The sequence below is a fragment of the Physeter macrocephalus genome, chromosome 6 (assembly GCF_002837175.3).
Source record: "Physeter macrocephalus isolate SW-GA chromosome 6, ASM283717v5, whole genome shotgun sequence".
Lineage (NCBI taxonomy): Eukaryota > Metazoa > Chordata > Mammalia > Artiodactyla > Physeteridae > Physeter > Physeter macrocephalus.
The window spans coordinates 84,851,769-84,873,050 of record NC_041219.1 but is presented as its reverse complement, the minus strand read 5'-3'; the positions used below and the strand labels follow the sequence as shown (position 1 = coordinate 84,873,050).

The 21,282-nt window shown below is 56.1% G+C and overlaps 3 protein-coding genes across 6 annotated transcripts; 1 reads left to right on the top strand and 2 right to left on the bottom strand.

The window, feature by feature from the left end:
- The first annotated feature begins 372 nt into the window (after positions 1–372).
- SHMT2 (serine hydroxymethyltransferase 2) lies at positions 373–5,974 on the top strand. Its single transcript, XM_007103869.4, has 12 exons — positions 373–1,107; positions 2,076–2,273; positions 2,770–2,849; positions 3,030–3,230; positions 3,526–3,607; positions 3,694–3,816; positions 3,943–4,082; positions 4,388–4,553; positions 4,750–4,849; positions 4,935–5,090; positions 5,171–5,278; positions 5,401–5,974. The coding sequence occupies exons 1-12, from the start codon at positions 1,075–1,077 to the stop codon at positions 5,526–5,528; spliced, it is 1,515 nt and encodes a 504-aa protein (XP_007103931.1). The 5' UTR covers positions 373–1,074; the 3' UTR covers positions 5,529–5,974.
- An 87-nt stretch (positions 5,975–6,061) lies between these two features.
- On the bottom strand, positions 6,062–8,347 carry NDUFA4L2 (NDUFA4 mitochondrial complex associated like 2). The gene is made up of 4 exons (XM_024123047.3): positions 8,242–8,347; positions 7,791–7,879; positions 6,930–6,990; positions 6,062–6,806 (listed from the first exon to the last, which is right to left on the bottom strand). The coding sequence occupies exons 1-4, from the start codon at positions 8,296–8,298 to the stop codon at positions 6,750–6,752; spliced, it is 264 nt and encodes an 87-aa protein (XP_023978815.1). The 5' UTR covers positions 8,299–8,347; the 3' UTR covers positions 6,062–6,749.
- Positions 8,348–8,364: 17 nt separating this feature from the next.
- On the bottom strand, positions 8,365–20,986 carry STAC3 (SH3 and cysteine rich domain 3). Of its 4 annotated transcripts, none has more exons than XM_024123046.3 (13): positions 20,805–20,986; positions 19,996–20,056; positions 19,477–19,735; positions 19,138–19,235; positions 18,852–18,924; positions 17,893–17,990; positions 16,458–16,524; positions 16,225–16,274; positions 15,842–15,927; positions 15,606–15,657; positions 15,384–15,521; positions 9,048–9,086; positions 8,365–8,394 (listed from the first exon to the last, which is right to left on the bottom strand). In XM_024123046.3, the coding sequence occupies exons 2-13, from the start codon at positions 20,053–20,055 to the stop codon at positions 8,380–8,382; spliced, it is 1,035 nt and encodes a 344-aa protein (XP_023978814.1). In that variant the 5' UTR covers position 20,056; positions 20,805–20,986; the 3' UTR covers positions 8,365–8,379. The 4 variants fall into 4 exon arrangements, with proteins under 4 accessions (XP_023978814.1, XP_028347018.1, XP_028347017.1 ...); XM_028491217.2 differs by lacking the exon at positions 8,365–8,394 and adding an exon at positions 8,409–8,467; XM_028491216.2 differs by lacking the exon at positions 8,365–8,394 and having other exon boundaries at positions 8,902–9,086.
- Between the last annotated feature and the right edge of the window lie 296 nt (positions 20,987–21,282).

Here is a 21,282-nt window from a genome sequence, read left to right as displayed (position 1 = left end):
GCATGGTGAAGGGGCTCAATGTGTCTGCTGAATGAATGAATTGTAATGTTGTAAGGCAGTGGTTCTCAAATTCACTGTTTATTAGAATCACTAAGGAGAGGTGTTTAAGATCCATTGAATTAGAACCTCTGAGGAAAGGCTCCCCACTCATATATTTATATCACATTTCCCAGCCAATTCTGATGTCCAGGTTTGGGAACCTACTCCTGGAGGGATCGATGGGTTCCTCCCCTAAAGGATGAGTCCAGATGAAGTCAGGCTACAAGGAAGATCCCTTCCAGCTCCAAGGATCTATAGCCCTAGGATACAAAGAGAGCTCCGTGATTGCTGGAGCAGAAAGAATGAATTGGTAACAAAATTCAACAAGTGCAAGGAAAGGAGGGAGCACCTCAGTCAGCTCCCGGATGTCCCAGGGAAAGAGGAGATGGCCACGGAGGAGGCAGGTTTGTGAGGATGAGGGGGGGATGATCCATCCAAGAGCATGTTTACATACAGCCTCATTTAATTCCCACATGTTATTTTATTATTGATTTATAAGTGAGGAAAATGCGGCTCAAATAGGCTAATTTGCTAGTTAGTCCCAGAGCTGGAACTTGAACTTGGGTCTCTCACTCTTCCAAACCAGGGTGCTTTCCACTGCAACAGGGCTCTTCAGCTTGTATAGGAGTCTTTGTATTTCCCAAAGAGCCTAATAATGCTAGGTTCACTCAGTAGACACCCAATAAATTGTTGCTGTCTGGACAACAGACAGGAAAAAAAAAAGAAAGAAAACCTTGAAGAGCTTCAGGACAACGAGGAGATGGGGCGGCGCTGGATCTCTTTTCGTTCAGGCAAAAGCTTCTGACCCTGGGGCTACAGACGGGAAACGAAAGTGAAGAAGAGGGGAAAAAAAACTACAATTCCCAAAAGACCATAAAGCGTCCACCTTACGCATGCGTAGACCCCGCCCTAATTCTGTGGCTTCCCGGCAGCTCTTTTCGCGCACGCGCTCTCCGATCAGTTTTCTTCCAACCTTTAGTTTTCTCCGGCCGGAGTTGGTGCCTGGACCTCCTGCGACCTTCATCTCCGGTTGCGATGTTGCCCTTCTCTTTGCTCTGGACGACTCGGGTAAGAATGGGGCTCCGGAGGCTGGGTGACTAGTAGGAAGTAAGCTCCCCTCCTATCCTAGTTAACTGTTCACAAACTTGGGTTTCTCTTGGCTTTTAAACGCACGTGGTCTGGGTCCTCCGGGAGGGGAGAGAGAATGACTCTGAGACCCCCGGTGCACGCGGGGTGATTGGGGCCCCTTTCCATATCGGTGACCAGATGCCCCAAGGCCTTGTGACCGCCCATTTGACGTGGCATTAGGGAAGAGAACTGTGGACCCTGTGCTGGCCAGTGAGCTGAGTTCCTGGCCTGGACTGGCGAGCTAAGTCTTTCCTGCGAGCTCTGAGCCATGCAAATGATGCAGCTGGTCACCCTTGCTTGTATCAGGGGTCCCGCGGCTCTGTGGGCTGGAAGGAGGTGGAAAGAGTGGGGAGCACAAAAGACAAAATGTGGGTTTTGGCTTCCCTGCCAGCAGTCCACCCCCAACCCCATACACACACCTCTTCCCCAGGGGCTGCTGAAGGTCTGCCCTGCCACCTCCGTTGCTCTGGAAACCACCTGTACAGCTCGTTGCCCTAACTCTTGCCAGTTTGGTTGCCTCCCACCCTGACTGGGGTATCACTTTGTGAAGGTTCTGCAGGAAGACCATGTGTTTCTGTTGGTGGGGACTGCCCCCGAGTTCCAGAGACATAGGCTTCTAGAGGACAGACTTTGCCCGAGGCTTTGCAGAGTGGTTCAAGGGCAGAGGTGGACGAGAGTCTGAGGTGAGGTGAATGGACCGAATCAGAACCACCCCCTGGACATTGATCTCAACCTTGGCTCTAGAACTGGCTTTTGAAGGTGGAGGTGGGAGTGGTGAGAACTGGAACAGACCTACGAGACAACTGGCTGCTGGATATGGAGCCTGAGGGCCTGATAAGCATGGCTGAGGGTTGTTGACTGTTTTTGTCTGGGCACTTTTTCTTTGACCCTGTCTTTTCCTCCCCCAGCCTCTGTGGAGATGTGGTCGGCTGGTCAGGATGGCCATACGGTGCCAGCACAGCGAGGCAGCCCAGACCCAGACTGGAGAAGCAACCAAGGGCTGGTCAGGCCAGGAGAGTCTATCGGACAGTGACCCTGAGATGTGGGAGCTGCTACGGAGAGAGAAGTACAGGCAGTGTCGTGGCCTGGAGCTCATTGCTTCAGAGGTGGGGCCTGGGAGAGGGGCCAGGGCTTAGGCCACCGTGGGTGCTGCAAGTAACAGGTCATCTTCCTGCTATTTCTCCAGCTCTCCCTTTCAGACTCAGGGCCTTCCTGCTGGACCTGATCTTCCTCTCTTCTTACTGACCTCTGAAGCAAAGGCAGGGCCAGTCTGGCTTATGGGATGGGGCATTAGAAAGCTTCCAGAGCCTCCCGGGGCTCCTATAGTTTAGTCTGGTCCCTCTTCCATCCCAAGAGGAAAGAGAAGCTTGGAAGCACAGGTTCAACTGGACAGGTGGCCTTGCTGGAGACACCTATCACAGCAGCTGGGTTTCTGAGGATGCTGCTCTGGCCCTGCCCCAGGCCTGGCACGGAATCCTAAATGAACAGCGCTTTTGTAGAACCCGGCTCCTCCCTGCAGCCTGGGGCTCTGGCATGATGGGGCTGTGGGATCCAGGGAAGGGGGCTCAATACCTTCTGACATTGCCCCCTCCCCCACCCCAGAACTTCTGCAGCCGAGCTGCGCTGGAGGCCCTGGGGTCCTGTCTGAACAACAAGTACTCGGAGGGTTATCCTGGCAAGAGGTGAGGGCTAGGCACCAGAAGGCTGGAGGACAGCCTCAGGGATGGTGATCCCAGTGGGGGACACCTGCCTGTACCCTCCCAGTGTGTATAGAGAAGTGGCCTTCCCAGTCCTTTGCTGCTGGTCCAGGGGGATGGTGGAACCCTTTCTCTGTGCCCTGATCTACTCCCCTCCCATTGCAGGTACTATGGAGGAGCAGAGGTAGTGGATGAAATCGAGCTGCTGTGTCAGCGCCGGGCCTTGGAGGCCTTTGACCTGGATCCTGCTCAGTGGGGAGTCAATGTCCAGCCCTACTCGGGGTCCCCAGCCAACCTGGCTGCCTACACAGCCCTTCTGCAGCCTCATGACCGAATCATGGGGCTGGACCTGCCCGATGGGGGCCAGTGAGTATAGATGGGGTGGGTGATGGGCTCGTAGGCAGTATGGGCGTGGGAGAAGAGTAATTTGTTGAACACCTACTGTGTTCCATGTGGATGAAACAGGGCTCTCCCAGTCCTGCAAGTTCCAGTGAATGAGGAAGATAAGACCCCAGAAAGCGGTTCCCAGAGCCATGAGGGTGTTGCCTGCTAGGAGCAGTGTTCCAGAGACCCCGGCCTTTGGAGTGGGACAGGAAGGGAGTGGCTAAGTCTGAGAGTTATTCCACTCTGAACCTGCCTACTTCCTCTCCTCCCCTCCCAGTCTCACCCACGGCTACATGTCTGATGTCAAGCGGATCTCAGCTACGTCCATCTTCTTCGAGTCTATGCCCTATAAGCTGAATGTGAGTGCTCTAGGGTGTGGGGAGGGAGTTGTGAGGAGCTGCCCTGCTTTCTTCTTAGGGCTTTAGCTTTTTGTCTGTCTGTCCAGCCCAAAACCGGCCTCATTGACTATGACCAGCTGGCACTCACTGCTCGGCTCTTCCGACCTCGACTCATCATAGCTGGTACCAGTGCCTATGCTCGCCTCATCGACTACGCCCGCATGAGAGAGGTGAATGGAGGGCTGGTGTACCCGCCCCTCCCTAAGGGCTGGTGGGGAGATTCTGGAGGAGGGGCAGCCTTGGGCAGGCCTGTCTGGGTCCTCCCCAGCCTGAGGCCTGTCTCTGTACCTGCCCAGGTGTGTGATGAGGTCAAGGCACACCTGCTGGCGGACATGGCCCACATCAGTGGCCTGGTGGCTGCCAAGGTGATCCCCTCACCTTTCAAGCATGCGGATGTTGTCACCACCACCGCTCACAAGACCCTTCGAGGGGCCAGGTCAGGCCTTGCCTCTCGTTGCCTTCACTCCCGGGGCGTTGTTGGGCTGGATCTGAGGAATTCTTTCCCACCAGAAGCCCTGTCTATGACAGTTCTCCTTCTCTTGCCCGTGGAGGCAGTTCCCCGGCAGGGGGTTTGGGGGTGGAGGTGAGGGCTGCTCCCCTCAGCCCCTGGAGTCTAGCACACGGAGCATAGCTGTGCTGGACTCTAAAGCCTGCCGGGCTGGGCCAGCCACTTCCTCTGTTCTCCCCACCCCCTTGCCCTTTCTTTTCGACTTAATTTCTGACCGCCTACCTCCTGCACAGGTCAGGACTCATCTTCTACCGGAAGGGGGTGCGGGCTGTGGACCCCAAGACGGGCCGGGAGATCCCTTACACGTTTGAGGACCGAATCAACTTTGCTGTGTTCCCGTCCCTGCAGGGGGGCCCCCACAACCACGCCATTGCTGCGGTGGCTGTAGCCCTAAAGCAGGTTGGGCAGCCTACTCTTGTGGGGTGGGTGGGGCATGGCCTACAGGTTCAGACCCTGTACCTTGCCAACTGAAGTTGGAGCTGATGGAAGGGAGGTGCCAGGATGGGAGGGGGTTGGGATGGGGTCACACTGTGCTGGGGATGGAGGGGCAGAAGGGGCAGGGCTTAAGGTGGCAGTGCTGCTGTCTCATCTCCAGGCCTGCACCCCCATGTTCCGGGAGTACTCCCTGCAGATTCTGAAGAACGCTCGGGCCATGGCTGATGCCCTGCTAGAGCGAGGCTACTCTCTGGTGTCTGGTGAGCCGGGGGGTAGGTGAAAGCCTCTGTACCCTCAGGCAGAGGCCCAGGACTCAGTACTTCCTGCTTACTGTCCCCCCCTCAGGTGGCACTGACAACCACCTAGTGCTGGTAGACCTGCGGCCCAAGGGCCTGGATGGAGCTCGAGCTGAACGGGTGTTGGAACTCGTATCCATCACGGCCAACAAGAACACCTGTCCTGGAGATCGAAGTGCCATCACACCTGGGGGCCTGCGGCTGGGTGAGACCTGGGTTCCAGGAGGGAAGGGTGGCTGCCAGGTGGGCTTGGGCCATGCTAATCCTCTCCTGTCTCTCTCCCAGGGGCCCCAGCCTTGACTTCTCGACAGTTCCGTGAGGATGACTTCCGGAAAGTTGTGGGCTTTATAGATGAAGGTGTCAACATCGGCTTGGAGGTGAAGAGCAAGACCAGTGAGTGGGCAAGACCTCCCCTGCCCCCACCCAGTTTACATTCAGTGTCTCCCCCTTCCTTCAACTGATCGAATGGCCTTCCCCAGAGTTCTGACCACTTTTTTTTCCTCCCCCATCTCTAGCCAAACTCCAGGATTTCAAATCCTTCCTGCTCAAAGACCCAGAAACAAGTCATCAGCTGGCTGACCTCAGGCAACGGGTGGAGCAGTTTGCCAAGGCCTTCCCCATGCCTGGTTTTGATGAGCACTGAAGGCACCTAAGAGATGAAGTGCACAGACTGACGTTCATTCCTCTTCCCCCTCCCTACCTGGACAAGTTAGGGGTGGGGGTAAACTGCCTATCTTCCAATTTTTTGCTGGAGGAGGGGAAGGCCGCCCACTTAGGGGAAAAGGTGGGTATAGTTCCCCTTCCCAGGATTTGTAGCTGAGGAGGTTTCTTCTTGTAACAAGACTTAGAAGGAAGAGGCTTGGGGCTTTCTGCCCTAACCTCTCTCATTATCTCAGTGTTATAGACTCCCTGCCCTCTCTTGGGGAGGGGGGAGTTCCCCTTGTGAGCCAGAGGAAGGAGTGGGTAGGTACCCTTCTTTCATTTTTATCTAATAAAATGCTGACCTGCCCTGAGCTTCTGTTACTGTGGGAGGGGTCCCCTGGGCCAGGTGGTGATTTGTCTCCCTCAGCATGTCCCTCCCTTCCCTCCCACCACTACCACAAGTACCCCTGGGGCTGCAGTCTCCTCTCCCTCTGATCAGAGCCGACACCAGACGTGATTAGCAGGCGCAGCAAATTCAATTTGTTAAATGAAATTGTATTTTGCCCACGGCTGCTTCTGTTTGATCCCAGGGGATGGAGGGGAGCAGGGAGGGGTGGGGAAGGCAGGGGGAGGCCCAGGTGTGAGGCGGGAGAGGGTGCCCATTGGCACGGGAAGCAGGGGGCTTGGGCACTGGGAGGAGCAAGCTTCACCTCCTTGGGTGTAGGTGCCTCATCCCAAGCTGGCTGGGCTGTCAGTGACGAGCCTGGTCGAGCCCAGTCGAGCCAAAGTAGCACCGCCCCTGGGCTGGTGCCCAGAGCCTGGGCTAAAGTGGGGCCCGCCACGTCACTTGGCACTCAGGCCTCTGCTTGGTCTTGGCTCTCACATAGGCCACGCTCCACACGTAGTGTGCACCACGCCCTGTGAGGCCCGCGTGGCAGGGGGGGCTGGCATGGGCCTTTTGGGTTGCCCAGGCTACTGCCTGCCCTCCTAACTCCCCCTCCCCCCTCGTGGAACTGAAGCTGAGGGTCAGAGGTGCTTCCGCTGCTGGGAGCAAGGGAAGAGGGTGGGGGTGGAGCTGCCTCCCCTCCTTGTGGGAACTGGCCTGTGTAAGCAGGAGCTGGACAGGGTGGCTAGAGTGGTGCCCTGGGGTGGACGGTGGAGAGCGGAAGAAATGAGTAGGCTGGCTGGTGGTGGTTTACATCGACGTGCTCTGCAGCCAGGCTTAGAAGTCTGGCCGGTCTTTCTTCAGTTTCTTATAGTCAGTGGAAACTGCAAGGAACTACAGGAGAGAAAGGCGGATTGCACCGAGTGCCCCAGGCCTCCCTTTGCTGGGGTGGGAGGCGCCAGCTGGGATCAAGAGATGAGCGGATGGAGGCGCAACCCTGAAGCCACTGGGAGTTACCTTGTACTGGTCATTGGGGCTCAGGCGGTTCCAGGGCTCTGGGTTGTTCTTTCGGTCCCAGCTGTGGAGAGGGATGGGGAGGGTTAGGATTTCCTCTCTGGGAGCTAGGACTCTGGAGCCTCAGGGCACCCACAGGGTCTGCGCCTCCGCCCCAGCACGCCCCCTCTTCCGCGGAGGTGGGGGGCATTTCCCAGAGACTGAGAGGGGAGGAGGCATGTTAGATGGTGCTGACAAGTGAGACAAGAAGGCTGTCAGCATTGTCAGCCTGGGGCCAGGTGCAAGACGTGACAACCCGGCCCAGGGACTCCCGCCTGCTCCTTGTCACCCCAGGTTAGCCCCATAGAGCAGAGCGGTGGGAATCAGGCAGAAATCCCGAGGCGCTGGGGTTGTAGTGATGTGCCTCGAATTCAGACAATGCCGTGGGTGCTCCTGCGTGCTGGAGGACCCTACACTCCCGCCGCCTCTGGCGGGGCTTGCGGTCCCCGCGCCGCCCCGGCCCCAAAGGCGCCCCCAGCAGCTCACCCGGCCACAGCCCCAGAGCTTGGGCGGCGAGACAGAGGGACCAGAAGGCCGCCGGCGGCCAGCAGAGCGGCGTCACCATGGCAACGCGGCCGGGAGCGGTGCTAGTTCCGCAGCCCAAAGCGGGCCGAGTCGCCAGCCACTGAGGAGTGAGCTGTCTGGTGGGCCCAAGCGAAGGCTGGGGGCCTCGCAGGTCAGGAGCGGGCTCCAGGCCCGAGATGCCACCTGCCTGGGGATTCCCGCGAGGACCCCTCATTCCCACCATTCCTGGGAGGCCTGTGCGTCCCTGTCTCATCTTGCCCCACCCAGGACCCCTTCCTGCGTCCCAAGCCCGGCCTTTACCAGACGTCGGGGCTGCGCAGGGCGAGTCGCAGCAAGTAGAGCGTAGCGCTGCCCATGCCCAGGCCAATGAAGCCGATCATCGGGATGAGCTGCGGGAAGACAGAGGTAACTTTCAGGGACAGCCCCCTCCCAATCGCCCTTTACAAGCTTTTCTGCTCGGCCCGCCCGCTCCCCCACCCCGGGTCTGGCGCCCCCTCCCTTCCGCGAGGGAGGACCGGCAGCCTCCCACACCACATTTTTGCCGTAGTCTCCCTCAAAGTATTGTGAGTCTGTCTGAGGTGGATTCAAGGGACACGGAGGGCATATTGCAGGGATGGATTGAGGGCACCCTGAAGAAGTATTAGGAGCTTTGGGGGAACTAGGCAAGAGGCAGGGTACTGGGAGATTTGGGGGTTGCCAGGGCAGCGAGAGAGTTAGAAGGTAGAATCATGGTTCCTGGGACCAAACTCACCCCGGGATGTCTCTTGATCTGCCGGCAGAAGCGGGCTCCGAGGCTGGTTCCTGCCATGTCGCCTCTCCAGTGTCTGCTCTTCTCCAGCGTCCCTGCTCCCTTGCTCCTCCTGGGGTCCCGCCCCTCTCTGGGGAGGGGTCAGCCCAGCCCAGCCTGGCCCAGCCCGGCCGCTTCATCAGACTCTCCCCGCCCCCAATCTCTCTCCCTACGGCAGTTCCCGGCTCGGCTGGGAAGAGAATTGTTGGGCAACAGGGGAATTTCTGCTCATCCACTCTCCACTCCAAGGGGTCAGACCCTGGCCCACGGGACATCATCATGCTTTGGGCTTTGGGCTGGTCCAAGGGAGAGGCCTCTCAGACTCTGACTCAGAGACTGATTGAGGGGGATCCAGAAGTGGGAGGACGGACTCACCATGGGACAGGCAGACAGACCTCCAGCAAAGTGCTGGTGGGAGTGTTCACAGGTGGGACCAGGAGGGGCCAGGAAAGAATGAGGGCATCTGTAATGCTTCCCTGACACCCCTAGAGCCACCCAGGAGCTGGCAGGTCTTGGGGGCCCTGGTTCTGTCTCCCTCCACAGTATAGTGGGAAGAGGATGGGGACAGATAGACCAACAGCACTAAAGCTGCCCCAGCCGCTCTAGTCCTGGGTGTTTTCTTCAAGTTGGTTTCTCCAAGTTGTGTTGTGGTTAGCCTGGAACAGTGTTTGGAGGCCAGGGAAACCGGGCATTATCTTACACCTGGCTCAGAATAGAATGAGTCAGTTGGTTAAGTTTGGGGGTTTGAGAGACTTCCTTCCCCTGCCTACCTGGGGTAGCCATCCAAGGAGGTCACGTTCTGTCTCTGGCTGTGATGGAGACAAAGAGAATGGAGTAAAGGAAACAGTCGAGGAAAGACAGAAAAGATGTTGAAGGAGAAAAGAGAAAAAGACACAGAGACAGAAGCGTCGTAGAGCGATTGCCTCCCTTTACGCGACCAGCTGGGGTGTATGAACTCGCATGTATGCTATGTTGTCAGGGTGGGAAAGCTCACTGCCACCGTCTTCGGGGAACTGGGGTCCTAGGGACCCAGGAGCTGAGCCCTAACCACCTCTCCCCACTCCACGCTAACCTCCATCCTCCCTGCCTCCCCCACTGCTGCCCTGGCAGCCCATCCTACAGAGCTCTCTCACTTCTCCCCTCCAGAGCCTCGTGGTGCCCAGGCAGGGGCGAGCTGTGCACCCACCGCTGTGCCCCTCAGAGCACCGAGAGGGAGAAGTCCCTTTCTGGGGGCCCTCTTGCTTTCGCCCCGAGCTGATACCTCCCCAGCCTCCTGCGCTGACAAGCGCGGCTGTAATTAGGCTGCGGGGTCCCGAGCTCTCCGCCTCCCTCCGGCGGATAATGAGATAAAGTGTCAGAGACACGGCGAGAACAAAGAGACAGAGACTCAGTGCTTACGTGTGTGGGGGACGGGGGAGGGCAACTGACGGGATGTCAGAGCCTGGAGCAGCGCAGAGCCCGGCCCTCCCTGAGCACCCGCACCTACAGGGCTGGGTCAGGGGCTGGGGTGTCCTGTCACCTGTGCCCCTTAGCCCTCCAGTCTCTGGGACTAAAAATCACTCCTGGAGCTCGAGCTCGAGGGCCGCACAGCTGGGCTGCACATCTGGCTCTGGTGGCACAGCTGGGGCGCCAGAATGCCGATAGGGATGTCTGGCCCCCTGTACCGCGCCCCTTTGCTTCTTGGGCCCTCGCCCTCCTTCCGGTGCCCTTTCTTGTGAGTTCCCGTGACCCGGGCCTAGCGCAGAGGGTCACGGACCCTCTGACCTGCTTCTTTCCTTGGAGCCGCCATTGATCCTCCTGCCTTGGGCCTCCGCCGGAGTTCCTTATTACATTACTGCTTTCGCTCTTGCCTCTCCGGGGCTCCTTGACCCTTCACCTGCTTCTGGTACTTGTCTCTGACCCCTTGTCGGTGGCCCTATTTCTAAGGCCCCGCCCATCACTGGATCGTGGTCTCTGGGGCCAAGCTGAGACACAGAACTCCTTGGGTTCCACAGCCCATTTCTTCCCACCTCCCCGCATTTTCCCACCAGAAGGACTCAGGCCACGCTGACCGAGCCGACAGAGGTCATTCATTAGCTGCGGATTAGGCGTGGCCAGGGGCGAGCTGGGTTCCCGCTGGGATCTGACTCTGAACCCTAAACCGAACAGACCCTAATCCGCGCTCTGGTGGAGCCGAACGTCAAAAGCAGCTGGACTCCGCGGAACAAGTTGGCAGCGGGGCCGTGGGTGTGGGCGCCCCCTGGAGGCGGAGCTGCTCTCAAGCTCTTAGGGGGCGATGCCTCAGGCGCCCCCTATCGGGCCGCGCTGGCCCTGCGCCCCGCGGCTTTTGAGCAGGTAAATTAGTGCCAGGAGTGTCGGTCCGGCCGGCCGGTCAGCCATTCCTGCCACTCCCACCGCCAAGGCAGTGGGTCCCTCAACTTCCACTCTTCTGTTGTGAGGTGGGGCCGAGTGAAGGGAAGGAGAGGGGACGCGGAAGCTCCCACTTCGCCAGCTGCGGGCACGCCAGGTTCAGGCCAGTTTCTCTCGCCAGGCTGGGCTGCTCCAAATGCCCGGGGCTCCGCCTCCGCCCCGAGACTGCTCTCTACCCTCTGACCCTACCTGCCCCAGTCTCTGGCTGCCCATTTTTTTCTGCGTCTGCTTCAGACCCTATCACTTGTCTCTCTGTTCCTTCTCATTCTGTCTCTCCCTCTGCAGCTCTCTTTACCTGGCTGTGTCCTCCTGCATCTGTTTCTCTGTGTCTCCCTCCGTTCGTCTCTCCTTCCCTCTACATTGCTCTACCTCGCTGTGCCTCTCTTTACAAATGCCTCTCTCTCTGTCACTGTCTTTCTCCCCCCTCCCATTCCCCGGTTCTATTCCTATTCTCTGCCTTGCTGCCCCTGGGGGTCTGCAGCAGTCCAACGGGACAGCCTGGGGACACCTCGGGGCACTGCCCAGGGTCCCCTTCCCGGTCACCTCCACACGCCCGTCACCTTGGCGCGGGCTCCTTCTTCCCTCTGCAGCAGTGCGGCGTGGAGGGGGCGCCAGGGTTGGAAGACACAGTGCCCAGCATCTGCTCGGGAGCCCCGGGGCCCCTGACCCCCTCTGCCGCTATTAAGGACGCCGGGTCCCGAGGCTCTGAGATGATCATTATTGCATCAGCCAGACAGCCGCGGAGCCGCGCAGCGAGCGAACTAGCGAGACAAAGACGCCTGCGCCATCTGTTTATGCAAAGCGCTCTCCACCCGGGACCCAGGCGTTCCGGTGCCTGGCCCAGCTCTGGGCATAAGGTCATGAGTCCGCTACTACCCGGCGCACCCGCCGCGCTGCGGCTCCCCCACTCCCCAGCACACAGAGAGGCCGCGGGGCGAGCGGAACTGAGGGGGGCGGAGGATGTTGACGTGATTGGAGCGGACGCGGCTCTTTCTTCAATAATGGATGGAGATGATGCGGACGGCGGAGCCAAGCCCGCCCGGAGAGGAGAGAGGAATAGAAATGGGGAGAGGAAGGGGCGGGGGCGGGAGACTCACCCTGGCGAGCGCACACGCGCGCGCCCGCACACACACACACACGTATACACGAGCGTGCGTGCGTGCGTCACACTGTCATTCGAATATATGCCGCTGCGCAGCTCACACCCAGGCACACGCCCACGCACTGTCACTGAGGCGCACACACACCTGCAGGCAGAGACGCCCGAACAACACACACTCACCAGAAGCTTTTCCTGGTTCTCACACATACACGGTCCTACAGGCAGAAGCGCACGTAAATGCCCACACGCGGGGCACACGCGGGAGTGAAGAATGCACAGACACGTAGACCCGTCAAAGCACATATGTACATCTGACACCCAGGGGCTAAGATAGCCAAAAATCTTAAGAGGTTAGGGGTGGGGCAGGTCGGGGACAAGACACATACTCAGCGGCACTGGCACACACCAGGGGCACACATACCAGGGGTCCACACATATACACACACAACACCTGGGACTCTGATAGACACACCTCACACATTCAGGGCACAGACACACACATACACACACACGACAGAGCAGGGACACAGACACCCATAATCAGCAGGGGCACAGAGAAACCCCCTTCCCCCCTCCCCCCACACACTCAGAGTTTCACACCCACACATGCCAGAGCTGCTGCCTGTGCCCTGCGGTGGCGAAGTGTGGCAGAGAGGTCACTGTGATCCCTGAAGCAGGCCTTGTTAGTCTAGCCATATAATGAGGTTCTGATGATAGGAGATGCCTGGGGCTGTGGACCCTGCGCCCCTGCTTGACCGCCTACAAACTTCCTTTCTTGGCCCCCAGGGCCAGTGCTGTGGACCTTAGGCCTCTCTGGCCACAGCCGACCCTGCCAGCCTCAACCCGGGTAGCTGGGGGAGAGGTGGGAAAGCCATAGAGGGATATTAGCAACTGCATAGGGAGACTCCCAGCACATCCCCAACACAGCCAGGAGGCAGGCTCATCCCTGGTGCTGCTCAATCTTCGGACTTCAAGGGGCACTTTCTTTGCTAAGAGCCGGGTGGGCACTGGGGAGGGGTAGGACGTGGGTTGTGTTCTGGACCCTAGTAACCCGGCCCCTCCTTCAGTCTGTTTTCAATTCAGTCAGCTCCTTGGCCCAGACTTATGACCTTTGCAGTGTGAGGCAGCATCATCCATCACCCAGGCGGCTGCTGGCAGGGGTGAGGGGCGTTGGGGGCTCATACAGGGTCGCTGTCCCTCCTGCCTCCCTCTCTTGAGACCTGCTCTCTGCCCGCGGGCCAGGGTCCGTAGACGGGGCAAGTACTGGGGGGAGGGTGTGACCAAAGGGCTCAATTGCTATAACTGGGTCTTGGGTCCCCACCCCTGACACCCCAGCACCCTGCCTTCGAACTCGGCACAGTCAGCCTTCCCGCTCCTCCCGGCCCTCCCTCTCTCGGGCCCTTTGCTTAATTTCCTATTAACTGCTGATAAATCCAATTAAACCGCCGCTCTAATTAGGGACAGCTGCCGGCTCCGGGAGGCGGGGGAGGAGGGTGCCCCCCGAGTGTAGGGGGGAGAGAACAGCAGCTCTCTCTGCTTCGCGGTACCCCTACACCAGCACTGCCGCCCAATGAGCCAGTAAATTGGTTTTGCTTCAGCATTATGTGTGTGTGGGGCGCTCTCGAGGATCTTGGGGGGCTCTGGTTTTGAGTCCCTTTGACCGCTTGATGAAGAGTTGCGACCCTAGCCCTATCCGTCCCTGCCCCCCGCTTTGGTGGTAGGTGGATCCTGAGGAGGGATGGGGGCAAAGGTTTGATTTGCGTGCGGTGGTGGAGGGGGGCCTGCGATCTGCTATTCCAACCCAAGCGTGACTCGAGGGGGCTGCCTGAGCTTCCCTTTATGACCCCGCCGCCGCCCCGAGGCGTCCGGGACAGTCAAGGGCAAAGGGAACTGGAAACCGAACCAGGTTCTGAGGCGAGTCTTCTCGTGTGCTTCCCTACCCCCAACACACCTCAGCCTTCTGGAAGGAAGGGGGGCGCTCCCGTCCCGGGCCCTCCTCTTCCCCAGCCCAGCTGAGACTCTGCCCTCCCCCCTCCAGCAGCAGATGGTGCCCGGGCTCCCGCTGCCAACCTTGCTAGGCGGTGCCAACCTCAGGCCTGGCTGACAACCGGCAAAAGAGAAGAGGATCTCTTGACTGGCCAGGCTGGCCCTCCCCCACCCACCATCTAGCTCAAGACCCTCAGCCAGCCCCATTCCAGCGGCCACCCCAGGCTGCCGCTCACTGGTCCGCTCCCAGGTCCCTAAACTCCTCGTCTCCTTCAGCTCCCTTTCCTACACCGTCCCGCTCCCCGCCACCTGCCACCGCGACCCGGGCTGGTACATTTGCATATTCGCATATGTAAATGATATCATTTACATACGGCGCACCGCCGCGGGGGTCTCCGCTTGAGCTGCTTAGCTGTCTGCCCCGCGCCCTCTCACTTGGTACCTGTCGCAAAGGGCTGGGGCGGGGGCCGCGCGGGAGGGGTTAGGCACCCCCGGTCTAGCTCGCTCAGTTCCCGGAGGACTTGAGGAAGTGTTGCCATGGAGACGGCACGCACCCCACCCCCTTCCAGGACCAGGGTCTCGGGCTTGGTGTCTCCGGTTCTCTCCTCTCCCCCCACCCGCCCACCCCCGTCCCTCGCACTTCAACCGAGATCTTGCATCGCCCCCTGGCGGCCTAGCTCGGAACTGAGCCAGGTTCGGAAATAAAAGGGGCTGCCCACGGCGAAATCACTAAGAGTTAGTGGGACCTACCCTGCTACCCGATCCTGCTCCCAGCAGCAGGGGCGCGGGGGCCGTGACCCCAGTCCAGCTCCCCTTTCTTCATTGACGACAGAGGCCTTGCCTGGCGGACGCATCTGTCTCCCCACCTCGCACCAGCCTCGGCCCAGGTCGGTCTCGGGTTACCCGATGGCAGTGAGGGGAGAGCTGAGGAAGATTCGCCACCCCTTCCTAGGCCCTCTCTCCTCCCTCTCCCTTCGGCCCCCAGTTAAACAGTATACTTTTCTAACTTTTGTCAAAACTTTAATTCGCAACATTCGATGGTTCGTCTCAATCCCCCCTCCCGTCTCCCTAGTGGAGACGCGTTCTTTTTCCAGATCTCAAAGGCTGGACCTGAGGGGTTGCGAGTGAGGCTGCTCCGGGCACCAAGTATCCGACGCCCTCGGCGGGGGAGGGGGACGGGAACCAGTCCCTTCCCGGAAGCACCGTCACGTTCCGGCGGGTCTTCCCATCTCCCCAACCAACAGTATAGTTGCTTTCGCCCCTTTTCTCCCCAACCTCCACTGGGCCTGCCCAGAATGGGGTTTGGCTATCTCCCGCCAGCAGGCGTCTTCACGCCTAAATCTCCTCCAGGAAGTCGGTGGGAAACAGCCCCACCTTGCGGCCGGTGTAGACCTTGACGTAGCCACCGGCTTCATCTCCTTTCTGCACCACAATCTAAAGGATTAAGGGACGAGGGAGGAGAGGAGTCAAGAGAAAACAGTAGAAGAGCTGAGCAGGGAAGTCCAGAGTTATGGAGGCCCAATCTAGTCCCATTAATGGGTTAAGATCTGCAAGGAGTGTAGTTTGCAGAGAAGCCTCTGGGCCTGGGGTTGAGTTGGGGCTGAGCTACCTGGTCCTTCTTGAGAGTGATCTGCCCTATCTCGCGGTTCCCCACGAAGGATCTTGTTACGCGGTGCACGTGCTCTCCAGACCGGACCCGAATGATGAAATTTGGAGGGAAAAATCCGACCTTCTCCCCTATTTTCCCCTAAAGGAGATGGTAGAGGGAATTAATCTCACAATCTCTGGTTCTAAACCCATGTCCCACCCGAGCCTCAGACATTTCTCTTACCCGCCACCACTCCTCATTGGAGTCATCAATAACTGTGATCTTCTCTCCAGGCCTGGGAGAGGAAGGAAGGGGCCTCTGAGATTTAGGGGCCTTACACATTCAGTCCCTTGGCTGTGCCCAGGTCCAGCCCCAAATAGGCTCCATGCCTGAGTCCCCCCTTTTCCTTTCCCATAGGGAGCTGGGCTCTCCCCTCTCCACTCCCAGTACGCCGCCACCCCAATCCTAAGGCCTCTCACGGGAAATCCAGATCGTCCTTCTCCAGGGCTTTGAATCGATAGAGAGCCACAAAGTAATGAGACTGCTGGAAGCCAGGCTGCTTGTGCTGGGGGTGAAAGGGGGTGATGAGTCTCAGGGCACCTCTGTCCCAGGAGGTGCAGGGGCAGGAGGCCAAGGCAGGGGTATTTTCTAGACACACTACATTCCACCTCTCCTTTCATGTCCCTGAACTAAGAGGAATATGCTGGCTGTGTGTATGTGTGAGGTGGTGGAGAAGACAGGTTAATGATTGGAACCCATGGAATAAGTGTGAGCTTCTGCTGAGGCCATGAGTGGCGTTGAGTGGTGTCACACCTGGGTTGGGGAGAGGACTGGGGTCCCCGTAGGGAGAAAATATTCTCACTTTGTCATCAGGTGTCTTCTTTTCAGCTTTCTTATCCCCTTCAGGGTTTCCTGGAATGGGAAACACCAACAAATTGTCTTTGGCTTCCGGAGTGTAGCCCTCAATCCCTTACCTTTCTGTTCCAGGGCCTCTTACCTCCAAACCTGGCATGCTCTTTGGCCCTCCATCTCCTGTGCCACAGCTGAGCCCTGACCCTCCCTCCATCTCTATGGATGGAGGTGGGTGTTACTCACCATCCTGGGGTTTGCCTTCCTGTGGTCTGGCAGACTCTGGCTCCTCTTCCATCATGGCTGCTAGAGACTGGAGAGGGCACTAGAGTTAGGAAGATGCTGTCTTGGAAACCCATGCTTGCCCTGGCTCTCAAGTCAGGCCAGAGAACTAGAGAATAGGATCTCAGTGTTGGAAGGAGCCTTGGAACAAGTATCTAGTCAACCACCTGCCTAATGCAAGGACTTCCTCTGAAACAACATGGCAGGTGACCACCACATTGTGCTTGAACGTACTTGACAGGAAGCTCACTACCTTGCAAAATCCATGTCCTTTACTATAATGTCTGCCCTTAAAAATACTATAGTGTGTAAGAGAAAAATGGGCAGCACAATTTTTAGAATTCCCTTAAGAGAACAGAACCCGAGTGGGCTAGCCTTTCTGGAAGCAGTCACATCACATTGATAGTGCCTTATAAGTCATAGCTCACTCCAAGAAATCCCTAATTTGCACCCAACTTCCATATCAACTACTTTGAGGCCAGATCTCTAGCTCTGTTTTTGTGCAGTTGGTTTTCTTTTTTTGATTCAAGAACAGTTAGGTATTTTTCCTTACACAATCTTGAATGATTAGTTCTTGGTCTGTCTTCTAGTCTGTAAGATTTTTGAATACATTATTCAGTGTATGAGTTTTCCCTCCTAGGTTTCCCACAAACTTAATGGGATATATCATTTATATCTTCATTTGTATCAGTGAGAAAAATGTCCATAGGTGAGGACTAAGGACTAAATCATGTCATAAAGCATCAGAAATCTCCCTCTAGTTGGAAACTCCCTAAAGGACCAGAATCCTTTGGGTGCTGTCATTCAACTAATTTTAGGAATCCATCTAACTGTAACCATTATCCACATTAGTCCATCCTTGTGGTCCAGAAAGATATAAGGATATGCTAACAAATTCCTTGCTGAACTGAATACGTACGTCTATTGTATTACCAACCTAGTAACCTATTACAAAAGGAAATGAAGGTGCTCTTGGCCACAAGCTTTGTGCCTCAGTTTCCTCATCTATAGGATAAATGGGTCAGACCAGATTATTTTCATGAACACTTGGGGGGGCTCTAGAATTCTCTGATTAGTTGGCATGACAAGCTCTCCTCTCCAAATCCCAAAGCATAGCTTTTCCTCTGTTGCCTGGCAATGCCAGGGCCCTGAGGCCTAGCCTTTAGTTAGTTATGGCGGTTTATCTGACAATTTCAGAAGGGAGTTCCTGGAGTAAACACATGCTACGGCAGGAGTTGTTAAACTGAGGCCTTTTAAAATTGCATGCAAAAATTTGTCTGTTGGGTTATGTGCAATTTTAGGGGAAGAGGATCCCTACTTCTGTCAGCTTTCCAGAGAGGAGACAGGACCTGCTCCATGGGGTCTCTGGAAGGCCTCAGTAGGAAGACTGGGTGCTCACATTTTTTTTATCTGCCTGTCCCTTCTTCCGTTCCTTGTTTGCCATGATCACCCCAGTGCGAAGGGTTTCAAACACAGGGTCATTGCGATTGGCAGCAGCTAGTTGGAATGGGAGAAGAAAGGAGACATTACTGGGGAGGCAGAAAAAGGCTTGGAGGAAAGAGAGACCTCCTAAGGGAGAGATGGGACTGAGTAGGTGCGTGTGTGTTTAGAATTAGGAAAGTGTCAGCTGGGTATACCTAGGGTCTTCAATTTATAAAGAGCTCTAAAGACATCACTGGAAATGTGATGGAGAAAAATATTTACCAGCACTCCTTCCAGGCAGAGCATTATATAATGTTGGAAAGACAACTCTGCTAATGAGTTGCTTGAGAGTTGGGGAATACTCAGAATCACTATTTTCCTTTTAAGGAGAGTGGTCCTTTAACTCCTGGCTTTTGTTCCGTTGAGTGGCATGTGCAAGCTGGGGTACTACCACCAGTGGGTTCTTCTTTCTCCATCCATGCTCCTCACAGAGTTCAGCCTCTCCTCCAAATAAATGTTGAGCAAATTGTCAACAAATACACTTTTAAGGGTTGCCAAATTATGAATCTGCCCAGGATGCCCACAGCTCTTGTCTGGCCCTGAGTCTGGCACTATGCTCTAACAAGGATGAGGACAGTCTGCTTCATGCTTAGAAACGGTTTTGCATATGAAGAGCAGAGTTTGAAGTCAGGCAGATAAAGGTTTCAGTCTTGGTTCTGTCTCTTTCTTACTGAACAAAGCCCGTGCTAAATCTTATCTCCCTCTGCTATAAGACAGGGGAATACTGATTCTGCATCCAAGATGGCTAAAACATTAGATTGAGTGAAAACCATGGGAAATAGAATCTGTTTCAGAATTTGGCTTCCCAATCTGGAGATGGTGCTGAAACCATCTCTAGGCTTGCCCATTCCCTCAGGTCCCGTATGGGGCACTTACAGAGATCTTTGATACAAGCGTACTGCTGGTTGCTGTAGAGAGGGGAGCTATAGGCCCGACGGAAACCAGGGGGCTGTAGGATTGGAGGGGAGAAAGCATTAGAGATAGCAAGGTAGGGCCCAGAACCCATCTCTCCCATGAGTATTCACCCCTTCTTGGAGTAAGAGATGAGTTGAGGAAAAAAAAGCAGGGAAATGGGTGGGATGATTTGAGGAGGGACTGGCAAGGAGGTAGCTGGCAACACGTCCCCTCCCTTCTACTTTCTTGCTCCCCAGAGCCTACTCACGATCTTGCCGAAGCATCTCTGCATCTCCACATAGGACTGACAGTGTTCGTGGATGTTAGTTTTGCAGTTCTTACAGCGAAGCCCAAATTTGTTGTTGACTTGGGAGATGGGGAGAACATCTGGGTGAGGTTCCTGATTTCCCTTCCCCTTTGTACCATTGTTGCTACTCTAGCTCTTAGGTCCTTTTTCTGTCTGGGACCCAACACTCTCAGTCTGTAATAGTATTTTCTTAAAGCCAAATCTTACCACAGCCTGCCTGATATACACATACTCCTTTCCTAAACCCTCTCCCCCACCCCGTCTTCGACATCACACTCTCCACTTCCCTTCATGACTCACGCACAATCATCCGGGCACAGACATCACAGAACTTGAGCTTCTTGAAGAAATGATCTTTGAATTTGTGGGGCTTATCATTAACAAGCTTAGGAGGTTCTGGGAGTGGCTCCTCCTCCTCTTCTTCCTCCTCTTCCTCATAGATGTAGTAGATGGGCCCACCCCCAGCTCCTGCCTCCCCATTGGCCTGGGGCTCTGGGGGAAGCTCCATCTCCTTTGTCCCTGTAGACTCCTTCCTGAACAATTGCTTCAGCCGCTGTAGCTGAGGGAGTGAAGGAGACCCAATGTTAAAAGAACTGTCTTGCTTTCCAGAGTACGTAAAGCTGAAGCTAACTATACATTTTTCTAGCCTGGGGCAAGGGGCACACCCCAGGATTAGGGGGTATCAGGGGCTGCGGGTGCTAGCTAGCATTTTAACAATAAATGAGTCATATACAAGTGAGATCAATTCAATTACTTTTCTTCAAGGGCTGCAGTGCTTTCCCAGCTCCCGCCACCCAGTGGTCAGAAGCCCAGACTCACCCCACTTTGCCGAGTCTCTGCTGGGAAGGAGGAGGACTCCAGCACCTCCTTTTCTGTCATCCTGCAAGAGGTTGGACCCCACTGTGAAATCTAATCCCTGACTGCTATTCTTCCCTCCCATATTCCTGTCCCTTGCAGTGGGGTGGTCCTTGAAGGGGAGGCTTTGGGAGAAATTTGGTTAAACAGAGATCCTTCTATAGGGCTTATGAGCAGAAAGATTCCATGCAAGTCCAGAGAAAAGCCCAACCGACTAAAGACCTTCCCAACCAGTTCCTCAAACCAATAACCATCCTTCTACCCTGAAGGGCAACCCCAGAGTTTACAGCCCCAAAACAGTGCACAAGGCTGTGTGGTTTAGGGATTTCCCTACAGGTTACTTTGTTTCTCTTGGGAATCTGTGGGCAATAGAAATGTGACACACACCTTCCCAGATCCCCTTTCAAGAGGTTTAATGTGTGTGTCCACAAGCATGCGTGGAGGGATGGGCTGGGGACATTTGTTCTCCTCTACCTCTCTCTTGAGCCCTGGGGGCCCAGTGCCTAGTTCCCAGCCTGCCTCAGGCCTCAGCTATTTTAAGTTTTCAGAGTAATATGAGCCTTTTCTTCCCTTACTACTCCATTCCCCTGATCCCACCCCCACCCCACCCTCTAATCCTAGCTCTTGTCCTGAGTAGAATAATAATAATTTCACTCCTAAAACCCAAACTACTCACAGACAAGCAGAGAAATGAAGAAGCTGAATAGACTATGGATTGGGGAAGCTTGGGTGAGCAGTCCTGGAAATGGAAAGAGGATGAAGAGGCAACTTACGTTTGGAATTCCCTAAGTCAGTCCACAGCCTATGGAGGAAAGAGGGAGCCCCTGGGATCTTGACGGTGGTGCTGGGGGAGGGCTGGTCTTCTTCCTTGGGGGCTAAGCCCCCCCAGTACTCTCTGTACTCACACCAGCTACCCAGACGGTGTTTGTAGACCTCCTAGCCTCTCGCCTTGGTGTCAGAGCTGAAATGACAGGGCTGGAGGAAAGTGGACAGCTGAGCGACAACAGCTGACACAGAGAAATTGGACACGGGGAGGGCTGGACCCTAACTCCTCCCATCCCCCCAGAGCTGCTGTTGCCTGGTTTTTCATCTATGGTGTGGTCAGAACTGGCTAAATTCGGAAGGGACATGCCGCATACTCATATGGGTGATTTTTTTTTTTTTTTGGTCACACTCTGTGTGTGTGGCTTCTGGGATCTTAGTTCCCTGTCCAGGGATCGAACCTGGGCCCTCGGCAGTGAAAGCGCGGAG

Bases quoted from the DNA above. Each gene is read 5' to 3' on its own strand.
- NDUFA4L2 (XM_024123047.3), bottom strand. From the start codon at position 8,298: ATGGCAGGAACCAGCCTCGGAGCCCGCTTCTGCCGGCAGATCAAGAGA. The intron at 7,880-8,241 runs GTGAGTTTGGTC...GTCTTCCCGCAG, and splicing joins AGATCAAGAGACATCCCGGG to CTCATCCCGATGATCGGCTT. The intron at 6,991-7,790 runs GTAAAGGCCGGG...CCCTCTCCACAG, and splicing joins CTGCGCAGCCCCGACGTCTG to CTGGGACCGAAAGAACAACC.
- SHMT2 (XM_007103869.4), top strand. From the start codon at position 1,075: ATGTTGCCCTTCTCTTTGCTCTGGACGACTCGG. The intron at 2,274-2,769 runs GTGGGGCCTGGG...CCCCCACCCCAG, and splicing joins TGGAGCTCATTGCTTCAGAG to AACTTCTGCAGCCGAGCTGC. The intron at 5,279-5,400 runs GTGAGTGGGCAA...CCCCATCTCTAG, and splicing joins GGAGGTGAAGAGCAAGACCA to CCAAACTCCAGGATTTCAAA.
- STAC3 (XM_007103871.4), bottom strand. From the start codon at position 20,055: ATGACAGAAAAGGAGGTGCTGGAGTCCTCCTCCTTCCCAGCAGAGACT. The intron at 19,236-19,476 runs GTGAGTCATGAA...CCATCTCCCAAG, and splicing joins CTGTGCCCGGATGATTGTGC to TCAACAACAAATTTGGGCTT. The intron at 17,991-18,851 runs GTAAGTGCCCCA...CATTCCAACTAG, and splicing joins CGCTTGTATCAAAGATCTCT to CTGCTGCCAATCGCAATGAC.